At 43.0% G+C, this 12422-nt stretch overlaps 1 protein-coding gene across 1 annotated transcript in view; it reads right to left on the minus strand.

The window, feature by feature from the left end:
• Positions 1-12422, minus strand: part of Osbpl11 (oxysterol binding protein like 11) — a 60036-nt gene that overhangs the window by 27057 nt on the left and 20557 nt on the right. The window contains exons 3-5 of the mRNA XM_059276921.1: positions 7493-7668; positions 6191-6270; positions 4515-4691 (exon numbers count right to left, since the gene is read on the minus strand). Of these exons, the coding sequence (XP_059132904.1) occupies positions 4515-4691; positions 6191-6270; positions 7493-7668 (433 nt within the window). The remainder of the gene's footprint in view (positions 1-4514; positions 4692-6190; positions 6271-7492; positions 7669-12422) is intronic.

A 12422-nucleotide genomic window follows, 5' to 3' on the forward strand; every position in this document is an offset into this window, starting at 1 on the left:
GACACACACCATTTAAATAATAGAAATCATTCTTTGAAGCATTTTCCAAGTGACTTAGAAATTTATCTTAAGTTTGCTAGGCTATTTTCTTGCTTAAAAAAATTATTTTATTATTTTGTGTTTATGGGTGTTTTTGTCTGCATGTGTATGTGTACCACATGTATGCAGTGCCCCCAGAGGCCAGAAGAGGGCATCAGATTCCTTGGGACTGCTTAGAGACAGCTGTGTGCCACCATGTGGGTGCTAGAGATTGAACCAGGTCCTCTGGAAGAGCAGCCAGTGCTCCTAACCACTCCAGCCCCTGCTGGGCTATTTTTAATTAATGGGCATTTAATGGTGCTTATCAACTGAAGATTGTGACCTTTGATGGCTGCACTTTTTCTCGCTGGCCACTTTCTGTCAGTATTAATTTATCCGAGTCCTCAGAAAGAACATTCAGAACATGCTCAACAGCAGTACTGAGTTTTCAGTCCACAGTTAAAATGCATCTGCAGTCTGTGCCCTCAATCACTTTCCTCTGATACGTTAGTCAGGCTTGAGTTGAACAACTGTAAAAGCATTGACAGCTCACCCGCCTCACCCCTCACCTAACTTCCAAGTCAGGGCGTCTTGATTCGTTGTTGTTGGTATTCGGTTATAGAGCAAGTACTAGATTATAAGCTTTCCAGAAAAAAGGTTTAATCAAGACATTCTTTGACTAGGAGCCTATCCAACACTACTATAACCCCCATGGTCTCTCCATATAGTCCTGGCTGTCCTGGAACTCATTCTGTAGCCCAGGCTGGCCTTGAACTCACAGAGATCCACCTGCCTCTGCCTCCCAAGTGCTGGGATCAAAGGTGTGCGCCATCACATCAGGTTCCTATCCACCTCTTCTAACAGAGGCAATGAAATAAAAACAATGTAGTATTTGTAGAGGAAAACAATTGATGATACTTTCAAGTGTAAGCAGAAGGTTCTCAGATTGCTTATCCTTGGAAACTGTTAATTCACACAGAAACTCTGTAATGGAAAACTCTTAAAAGCTGTGTGTGTGTGTGTGTGTGTGTGTGTGTGTGTGTGTGTGTGTGTACCCACTCAAAGGCCAGAGGTTAAAGTCAGGTGTCCTTCTCCATTGCTCTCCACCTTATACCCTGGAGGCAGGTCTCTCTGAACCTGGAGCTCCCTGTTTTTGTTCTTTGGCTTGGCTGCTGGCCAGCAAGTCCCAGTGATCCTTCTATTTCTGCCTCCTGGTGTTAGGGCTGCATGCACAAAGAGCTGGCTTTTTAGTGATCCAAACCCAGGTTCTTATGCTGGTGGAGCAAGTGCTTTTAACCCCAAACACCTCCCCAGCCCGTGTTCCGTACTGACACATACAGTTTATCAGGCAGTTAGTGACAGTGGGATGCAGAATGGCCCTAGAAAGTCAATCAAGTGTGTCACATGCAACAGTTTCTAAAATATGAGCCACAGTCAAAGTTTAAACATTTACTTTCCCAGGAAAAAAATCTTCAAAATGAGAAACTGGACACAAAGGTATCCATATAAGCACATCTATAAATGTGAATGTATGGGTGCTCCGTGTATTGGGTTTTTTTGTTTGTTTGTTTTGGCTTTTTTTTTTTTTTTCAAGACAAGGTTTCTCGTGTAGCTCTGTGCCTTTCCTGGAACTCACTCTGTAGCCCAGGCTGGCCTCGAACTCAAGAGATCCACCTGCCCCTGCCTCCCGAGTGCTGGGACTAAAGGCGTGCGCCACCACACCCAGCTTCCAGGGTTACTGACGGCAGCTGGCTTGGCAGTATCTGCCATGCAGGCTCATACACTGTTTATGAAGATGGTAATGCGCATTTCAACGGTCAGCAGTCTCAGCTTTAAGACTTTTATAACTGTTGTCATATAAATTTTAATATCTAAAATCTAAAAGTTGAATTTTTGGATTATGAGTGTGTGAATTTTGATTATGTGTATAAACTGATGTCCTATACCAAATAGAGGTTTTAACATTTATTTTTGTGTGTGTGAGCATATATGTACACAAAGGTGTGTAAATTTAATGTGCCATGTAGAAGTGTGGCAATTAGAGGACAACTTGTGGGAATTGGTTCTCTCCTTCCAACACATGGGTTCTGGGAACCAAGCTCTGGTCATCAGGCTTGGTGGGCAAGTACCTCTACATTCTGAGCTATCTTTCAGACCTTCAAACAGTTTTTTGGGGGGTCATTTGTTTGTTGTTTGATTTGTTTTTTGAGTCACTATGTAGCTCTGGCTGACCTGGAATTCACTAGAAGACCAGGCTGAGCTCAAACTCACCTCTGCCTACCTCTGTGGTGATATATTATGTATCAAATAAAGCTTGCCTGAGGATCAGAGGACAGAGCCAGCCACTAGATTAAACAAAGAGGTCAGGCAGTGGTGGCACACACCTTTAATTCCAGTACTTGGGAGTCACACGCCTTTAATCCCAACACTGGAAGGAAGTGAAATGGCTGGGTAAGAAAGGCATATAAGGCGTGAGACAGGAACTAGACCCTTTCGGCTGAGAACTCAGAGGCTTGCAGTCTGAGAATTCGTGGAGATAGGATCCCACCTTCCATTCGGCCTGAGGATTTGGTAGTGGTGAGAAGTTTCTCTAGTGGCTTGTTCCTCTGCTTCTCTGATCTTTCAGCATTTACCCCAATATCTGGCTCCAAGTTTTTATTATAATACCATTTAGGATTCATGCAACATGCCTCCTCTCAAGTGCTGGGACTAAAGGCATTCATCACCACACCTGGCCTAAATTTTAATTTTAAAAACATACTTAATGAAGCAAATATCAAGAAGAATGATTTAGCCGGGCGGTGGTGGCACATGCCTTTAATCCCAGCACTCGGGAGGCAGAGGCAGGCGGATCTCTGTAAGTGAGGCCAGCCTGGTCTCCAAAGAAGAGTTCCAGGAAAGCTACACAGAGAAACACTGTCTCGAAAAACCAAAAAAAAAAAAAAAAAAAAAAAAAAAGATTTAAAAGGCAGAAGAAAAGGAAACACAGACACATACTGCTTTTTATGAAAAAGATGTTTTACAACATAACCTGTTGTAGAATATTATTTTATGATGTGTTACATTTGTTTATGCTGTGGAACATTTGTTTAATGATGCAAAGATGTGTTGCATTCTTTTATGAGGCATTTGTTTAACTCTGTGAAGCTGTGTTACTTTGCCTGTCTGAAACACCTGATGATCTAGTAAGGAGCTGAACAGCCAATAGCTTGGCAGGAGAAAGGATAGGCGGGGCTGGAGGGCAGAGGGAATAAATGGGAAGAGAACTCTGAGAGGAAGGAGGAGCAAGAGAACAAGGAGAGGAGGACACTAGGGGCAAGCCACACAGCCAGCCAGTCACAGAGTAAGAGTGAAAGTAAGATACACAGAAATAGAGAAAGATAAAAGCCCAGAGGCAAAAGATCGATGGGATTATTTAAGAAAAGCTGGCTAGAAACAAGCCAAGCTAAGGTCAGGCATTCATAATTAACAAACAATAAGACTCTGTGTTTGATTTATTTGGGAGCTGGGTGGCAGGCCCCCTAAAAGAGTAATAGTCAAAAAACAACCAACTACAATAACCTGTTTGTATAACAGGACTAGAATCAAAAGCGGTTGTCTTGTGTGTCTCAAAGTGTATTACTTCATCTCTCTAAACTCCAATTTCTTTATCTATAAACATAGTACAATAGATCTTGATAGACAGCACATTCTCCCCAGCCTTCTGCTTTGAGTGACTTACAGTATTATTTCCATATCCCACTTCCTAGTCCTAGAAGCTCTACCAAATTTAATGTAGCAAGCAGTGCCTGAAGTAGTTACACCCCAGCAAACTGCACCCTTTATTAGTTGGAGTTACAAAGAGAAAAATCACGAGATAATGCAGTATCAGAATTAACTCTACTTGTGTGAGTGATAAAGTTTTATGCGTCAGTCTGCCTATCTGGTCCTTGTGTTTTGTTTGGTTCTTCAGCTTGAGCACAGGGCCTTGTGCACACTACCATCTTCTCTACCACTGACCCCATGTCTTCAGCCCGTGTATCATATGTTGTTGTTTATTAAATAGTCTCGACACAGGCTCTATATCCTTCTCATTAGGTTTAATGGCTCTCTGACTCTTTGAGACAGGAACTCACACTGTAGCCCATGTTGGCAATTCTCCTACCTTGGCATTCTAAGTGCTGAGATTACAGGCATGGTCCACCATGCCCAGCTAAAGCTCTTGATCATAAATTTTACATCAAAGGAACCTGTCATTTTACTTGAAAACTAAAAGACAGACACAGATTTTTGAAAAGGAAACTAAAAAAGATTGAGATTCTTGGAAAATGACAATATCCCAGCACACAGTTGTGTGACGTGAAGAATTTAGACCATCTGTAATCTTACTCTTTATCACTAAACAGAGTGGAGGAGAAACCCGGAAGGGCCCACAGGCACAAACACAATTACAGCACCGTGAGAAAACCAGGTACACTGCTATTATGCACCTTACCTGGTCTTCAGTTCATACTTACTTCTCTGACCTCCACAAGATGGTCTGGATGCAAGTGAGCCCTTTTGTTCACCGACTGCAGTTTGGAATGTCCAACATTAAAAAAAGAAATGGCATTCTGACTCGGTCTCCTCTGGGATATGGGAGAATTCCCACTAGACGCTAGTGAGAAGCTCCGTGACTTCAGGGGAGGGTTATTCTGTCAGAAAAAGAAAATAATTTCTCTTTTGCTTTTTAAATTTTTGGCTCTCTTGCCATCAAATTACCATGTACTTCAGGCTTTATACTTGTTCAATTTTGAGAATATATTAACATCAGATTTGACTTCGGCAAATTTCTGAAGATTAATTTTATGGTATTCAAAGTTTAGAAAACTGAAATTTCCAGTTTGTTATTCTCAAAGAATTTTTATATATTTTTTGAAAGTCCATTAGAAGAACAAGATTTTTCTGATTTCTTATTTTAAACATTGCAACACAAAGACAGTATAGTATATACATATAATAAGGAACACATGCGTTTAGTATGCAGTAATATAACACATCTCCTAAAGAAGCAACGAGGCATCCTTTGAACAGTCTGGTACTTTCTGCTCACTGTCACTGACTAGCAATTTATACCATGAGAATATTACATTGTATTTCCTGGAGACTGGGTGTTAGCCCTAAATACAATGTTCTGTTTGATTTATTTTGAGGAAGGGTCTATATAGCCCAGGCTAGCTTCAAACTCACAATCCTGCTTTAGCCTCCAAAATGCTATTATTACAGGTCAAACATTCCCAGACCTAAATCATAATTTTTAAAAATTAGTGGGAAAAAAGCTAGGAAGAAAAATAGAAAATGAAAAATGATGAAAAAATTAAGTTATCCTCAGATACAAAATCCTCTGAATGAGCTCCTCATGTATTACTTTTAGACATCCCCAGATTTCACACTTCAGACCCTCCTTCTCACCTTAAAACACAACAAAGCTAAAAACACTCTAAGGAGCCAGGCACAGTAAACAAAGAAACTCCAAAAAAGAGACAAAAAATATTGAGCTGGCGAGAAGACTCGGTGAATAAAGAAAGGCATTTGCTCCAAAGCCTGACAACCTGGGCTCAATCCCAGGAGCCCATGCTGAAGGAGGGAACTACTCCTAAGTGTTCTCTGGGCTCCTAACATGATAGGCGCGCGCGCGCGCGCACACACACACAGGAACTACCACACGACCCAGGAATTCCACTCCTATATACATAATTCAAGAAAGAAAATGAGGGTCTGGCAAGATGACTCCACTGGTAAAGTGCTTCCACCACACCTGAGGACCTGAGTCTGCTCCCCAGCAGCTGAGTTAATAGGACGGTGTACGGTGAGTCTGTAATCCCAGAGCCAGATCCCTGTGGCTCGTTGGCCTTTAGTCTAAGCAAAGCAGTGAGCTCAGACTCAGTGAGGCCAATTTCAAGACACAAGGTGGAGAGTGACTGAAGAAGACACTGACCTTGAACTCTGGCCTCCATCTGTATGCACACACGCACATGCACACACACCTGAAATAATATGTTCATCCAAAAACTTAAACCCAAATGTTTATAGTCTACATCGTTCGTCGCATCTATAAAATGAAAATAAGTCAGCTACTGGGGCTCACATCTGTAATTCTATCACTTCCATCTCCCCCACTTTGTGTGCTGACACTGTGGACGGACCCACGTACCTTTCCAATGGCTTCCGTGTGGTGCTGTGTACAAATCTGCAGTCTGCTAACCCAGTGCTGCCGCTCTTTAGCATCTGTGGCTGATAGAAAGAAAGAATATACACCGTGTTTATTTTTAGACTAATTTGGGGAACACAATTAATTGTCCACAGCACAAAAGAGTCTACCTTCCTTGCAGAAAATGTCACTGGAGAGGGGACAGGGAAGACTCAAGTGCTGCCCTTGTCAGGACAACCCACATGCAGCCAAATGAGGACCTGAGGCAACAGGTCTTAAGTTCCTTACAGTGGTATGTCTGTATTTATTTGTTTGTATATTTATTTTCATTTTTCGAGACAGGGTTTCTCTGTGTAGCTTTGCGCCTTTCCTGGAACTCACTCTGTAGTCCAAGCTGGCCTCGAACTCACAGAGATCCACCTGGCTCTGCCTGCTGGGTGCTGGGATTAAAGGCAAATGCCACCACTGCCTAGTTGAAATGTCCCTATTTAAACAAGCAACCTCCATTAAGAATCTAAAGTATCAGGGCTGGAGAGACGGCTCAGTGGGTAAGAACACTGACTGTTCTTCTAGAGGTCTTAGGTTCGATTCCACATGGCAGCTCACACCTGTCTCTAATTCCAGTTCCAGGGTTTCTGACACCCTCACACAGACATACAGGCAGGCAAAACACCAATGCACATTAAATAAAAATGAACTATATATATCTATCTCTATATATAAAGAATCTGAAGTATTAGCAAGCCTTTCAGATCTTAGCAGAATGGTCAGTTAGGCTAGCACTATACTTTATGTGTACTTATTAAGTAAAAACCACACATTTCTTCACAAATTAGTTTACCTAGACAGAGGCTATAAGCCAGGTATGGCAGCACAAGCTTGTGATTTTAGCACTCAGAGGTGGAGGACAAGCATTTGAAGTCAGGCTGGGCGGCACAACAAGACCTTGTCTGTCTAAAGCAGCTCGAGCGATGGTCATATCGCCCTGAACACTCCTGACTTAATAAAAAAACCAGTGTGAACACCCAAAACCAAACCCAAACCCAGTAAGTTATACTGTACCTTAGTGAATATGGACATTTTAACAACCTCCAACTCTGAATTTACATTGCTGTGGAGGGGACCCCATGCTAGGTCGGCCTACCTCTGAGTTTACACTGCTGCAGAGAGACTCCCTTGCTAGGTCGGCCTGCCTCTGACATTACTACAGAGGGGACCCCCATGCTAGGTCGGTATTCTGCTGTGGAGGGACCCCTGCTAGGTCGGTATTCTGCTGCGGAGGGACCCCGTGCTAGGTCGGCCTACCTCTGAGTTTATACTGCTCTCCGCTGGCAGCATTCACTGTGAAGGTGTGGGAGTCCTCATCGCTGGGGGAGATCACAGCGCCTGCAAGCTGCAAAGTACCTCTGGGTTTCTGATTTCTTGACTGTTCATTCACAAAGTACTCCAGTAGCCCAGCTTCATTGTTTAAAACAAAAAACCTGCAATGAATGATGTTAAGAAAGTTGTGATTTTTAAACATTTGCCCTAGCCAAACTAAACCATGCAAACTTCAATCATTTAAAAACTATAATAGGTTTTTACTAAAAAACAAAACAAAACAAAAACCCCCAAAACTAAAGCATGTCAGGAAGTAAACCCAGGAACACTACACTACATTTGGTTTGGGTGTCATCCTGGTTTTTGATAGTCAGGAGTGTTCAGGGTGATCTGACCATCACTTAGGCTTCTTTAGACAGGGTCTTGGTATGCCAGGTAAAATGAGTATGGGAGGGAGCTGCAGAGATGGCCCTGTGGTTAGGAGCACATGTTGCTCTTGTAGACAACCTGAGTTTGGTTCCCAGCACCCATTCTTAAAATCACCTACAACTCCAGCTCCAGTGGGATCCAATGCCCTTTTTAGTCTCTACAGGTGTACGTACACACACACACACACACACACACACACACACACAAATTAAAAAAATAATCCTCAGTAATAGATATGAACTTTTAGAGAAATGAATGATCTTAGACTTAACCAGTGACATACACACCGAGAATGTCAGCGTAGAAGGATGCTGGGACTGTACCTTTAGACAGGTCATAAGTGAAGGTTACTTACCTTGTTTAAAAATGAAAAGACTGCAACTGGAGACACAGAAACACAGGGAACCCGAGACTAAATGATGAAATACTGATATACCTTGGCAAAGAATTTGATGGAACACTGGTGGACGTTGGAAAAGAATTTGATGTTCTGATTCAGTTATAGACTAGATAGTTTAGGATGCATCAATCCAGATCCCAATTTAAGTAGCACAATAGTTCCTTTCTTTAAAAGTTGGTTAAAAAGTCTGAATTTCTCAAAATGTATGCTTAGGTTTTCAGAGGGTTTTTGGCATTCTATGCAAGAGCCAAGCTCATAACAGAACCTGGTGTAAAATGTGAGCCAGTCAAGAGCCAGGAAGGAAGATGTTCAATGTCTCAAGTGACATCGAAATGACCATATCAAAGAGAGAATGGGATCAGCCTCCTGTTCAGGAAGAGAGAAGGAGTTGATGTAGGGGTAGGGAGTAGGGGCTGGGGGAGGCTAAATTGTTCGGCTCTTCTCCTAGGGTTTGCCATTGCCATTGTTGTGAGGGCCTCTCTACACAGCCCTAGCTATCCCAATGCAGGCCAGGATGGCCTTGTCAGACACACATCTGCCTGGGGTTGAAGGCATGCACCACCACACCCGGCTCTCTCCCAACATGCTTTTGAGTTTGGAAAAATGTACTCACATATTTTGATAAAAATTTAATTTTAATACTTGTGCAGCTTCTCTTTTCTTTGGTTTTGTTGTTATTTTTCTGTGACAAGGTCTCATGGAGTCTTAGGCTAGCTCCAAACTTTCTATGTAGTCAAGGATGACTTCAAATTTTGATTCCCTTGCCTCTGCCTCCAGAGTGCTGGGTGTGCCAGGTAGACCACACAGCTTGGTGTGGCTCTGAGGATCAAACTCAGAGCCCCATGAATGCTAGGCAAACACTCTACTGAATGAGCTCCAACCACAGTCATACTTTTGTAATTGTTTGTTTTTGTTTTTCGAGATAAGGTTCTCCATGTAACAGCCCTGGCTGTCCTGGAACTGATTTGCAGACCAGGCTGGCCTTGAACTCAATCCGTCTACCTCTGCCTCCTGAGTACTGGGATTAAAGGCATGCGCCGCCACCACCTGACTATAGTTTTGTCATTTTAAAACTCACATTACTGGTGGAGTTAAAGATTGTTTCATGTGTTTGTTGAATACTGTAAACTGCCAATCATATCACTGCTCATTTTAAAGAGTTATTTTCCAAAGACTTAAAGGAATTATTTGAATTAACATAAAGCAACCATGGATAAGAACAGAGGCCAGTCAGTATGGTCTACAGAGTGAGATCCAGGACAGGCACCAAAACGACACAGAGAAACCCTGTCTCAAACCCCCCCCCCCAAAAAAAAAGATCTTACATTTCTAAATCTGAACTTACTAAAATGTCTATACAAATCTTCCATTCAAAAAAAAAAAAAAAAAAAAAAAGCAAACAAACAAAAAAACAAGTCGGGAATGGTGGCGCTCAGCCATAATCTGCACTTAGAAGGCAGAGGCAGGAGGACTGCCATGAGCTCCAGACCAGCTTGGCCATATAGTGAATTCTAGACAGTGTGGGCTACAAAGTGAAACCCTGTTTTTAAACAAAAATAACAAAAACTAACCAAACACATGAAAGGTTCTGTTAGCAAGAAAGTAATACTTTCTCACATTTCTTACAAAACAAAACAAAAGCCCTAAAGTTGTATGCTTTAAATGAGAGAACCACATTATAAATGAATTACTTCTCAATAAAGATGTTAACATGCAGAATGGGGAGACACAGATGGTTCTACAGCTAAGAGCACTTGCTGCTCCTGCACAGCACCCAAGTTTGGTTCCCGGCAACCACATGGTGGCTGCTACTTGCCAGTAACTCCAGTTCTAAGGGTTTGATGCTCTCTTCTGGTCTTCAAGGGCTCCTGTGCACACAGTGTAAAGTCACAGGCTCACACACTTTGGTAGTTTGAATATGTATGGCCCCCACTATTAGGTGATCTTGTGGCCTTGTTGGAAGAAGTGTGTCACTGTGGGGACGGGCTTGGAGGTCTCCTATGCTCATGCTATAGCCAGTGTGGGACAGTCCTCATCCTGCTGCCTGCAATCAAGATGTAGAACTCTCAGCTACCTCGCCAGCACCATGTCTGTATGCGTGCCGCCATGCTTCCTGTCATGATGATGGTGGACTAAACCTCTGAACTGTAAGCCAGGCCTAATTCAATGTTTTCCTTCATAAGAGTTGTCATGGAAGCCGGGTGGTGGTGGCACACGCCTTTAATCCCAGCCCTTGGGAGGCAGAGCCAAGCAGATCTCTGTGAGTTTGAGGCCAACATGGTCTACAGAGTGAGATTCAGGACAGGCTCCAAAACTATACAGAGAAACCCTGTCTCGAAAAAACCAAAAAAGAAAAAAGAAAAAGAAAAAAGAAAAAGAGTTGTCATGGCCATGATGTCTCTAACTAAACAAGACAGAAGTTAGTACCAGAGACTGGGGTTTTGCTGTGATAGGCCTGACCATATTTTTGGGACTTGGGGTTAGGAAAGCCGTGGAATGTTTTAAGCACTGATTAATAGGCCATCCTAGTAGGAACATGGAAGACAGTGGTGCTGAGGTGATTTGAACTGTGGGGGCCTGACTCAAGAGGTTTCAGAGAAGAATTTTAGTATGTAGCCTAGAGATTGTTCTTGTGATATTTTCAGTGAAGAATGTGGCTGCTTTTTGTCCTTATCTGAAAAATCTGCCTGAGGCTAAAGTGAAGAGATTTGGATTAATTCTGTTGACAAAGGAAATCTAAAAATAGCCTAGTATAGATTATGTTGTGTAGTTATTAGTGTTAACTCTAATGAAGATTAGAATGAAATTAACTATAATGAAAAGGAGCAAGCTGAGCAACTGAAAATACAAAACGCACAGATTGAGAAAAGGGCACCAGAAGTGGAATGGAGCTAAGTCCTGTGTTCAAGGAGATAAACAGATTAAGAAATGGAATAAAGGAACAGTGACTTCAGGGCAAGATCCCACCCAGCTAAGCTTCCAACTTGTGAAAAGGGATTAAAGAAAAGCTCAGAGCTGGGTGTGTGGGAGCCCACTTTCAGGTTCCTCATGGCTTTACCCAGCAGGTCTGCATAGAGAGGATGATTAGGACCACGGGCCTGAGTGCAGGTGTCTGAGATGGTCTGCACTTGGCTGTGCTGGGGGGAGGTCTTTTGCTCCACCCCTTGGCGTCTCTATAAATACCCTAGGGCAGAGACAGTCAGGGCCCATTGGAATAGGTTCCAGGCCCTCTTGAGGATATTCTATATTTTCTTTTTTTTTTTTTTTGGTTTTTCGAGACAGGGTTTCTCTGTGTAGCTTTGTGCCTTTCCTGGAACTCACTTGGTAGCCCAGGCTGGCCTCGAACTCACAGAGATCCGCCTGGCTCTGCCTCCCGAGTGCTGGGATTAAAGGCGTGTGCCACCACTATTCTATATTTTCTATCTGTTTATCTCTACTCTCTAAATCCTTCTATGTAATGTTTCCTGCTACTCTCACCCAAGAAAACTCTGGGCAACTGTGGGGTTGGTGGGTAGACACCCCGCATGGGTGTGGTGGTGCATACTTTTAATCCCAATACTCCAGAGGCAGAAGCAGGAGGATCTCTGCGTTCAAGGCCAGCCTGGTCTACAGATTGAGTTTCAGGACAACCAAGTTTAGGCAGTGAAAGAAACCACTGAAAACAGAAAGTTGGTGAAGATGTAATTGAACGAAGGGACCATGTTCCAGTCTCAGCAAGCAGCAGAACTTGGCAGCTTCGGCCACATGGTTCTGGCTTTAGAATCAAGGATAGAAGAAACGGGTTATGGAATCTCCCTCCACTACTAAGGAAAGACACTGAGGCCAGGGTTTCGGGATATCCCTGCACAAAGACCCAGAGAGGCCATTGTGTGAAGCTGTGAAGGTGATGCCTGGGTTGCCTTGGAGACCCCAAGATGTTGGAGATGCCAGAGTCATGGAATACCTACCAAGGAGAGCTGCTAAACAGAACCAGTCTAAGAGAAAGAGTGTGCTGCAGCCAACAAAGATAAAAAGAGTTGGAGATCTGAAGAGCTTTTGACATCAGACATGGAGAGGCAGAGTTTGGAGTTTGCCCAGCTGGTTTTT

Source organism: Peromyscus eremicus, chromosome 12, assembly GCF_949786415.1.
Source record: "Peromyscus eremicus chromosome 12, PerEre_H2_v1, whole genome shotgun sequence".
Classification (NCBI taxonomy): domain Eukaryota; kingdom Metazoa; phylum Chordata; class Mammalia; order Rodentia; family Cricetidae; genus Peromyscus; species Peromyscus eremicus.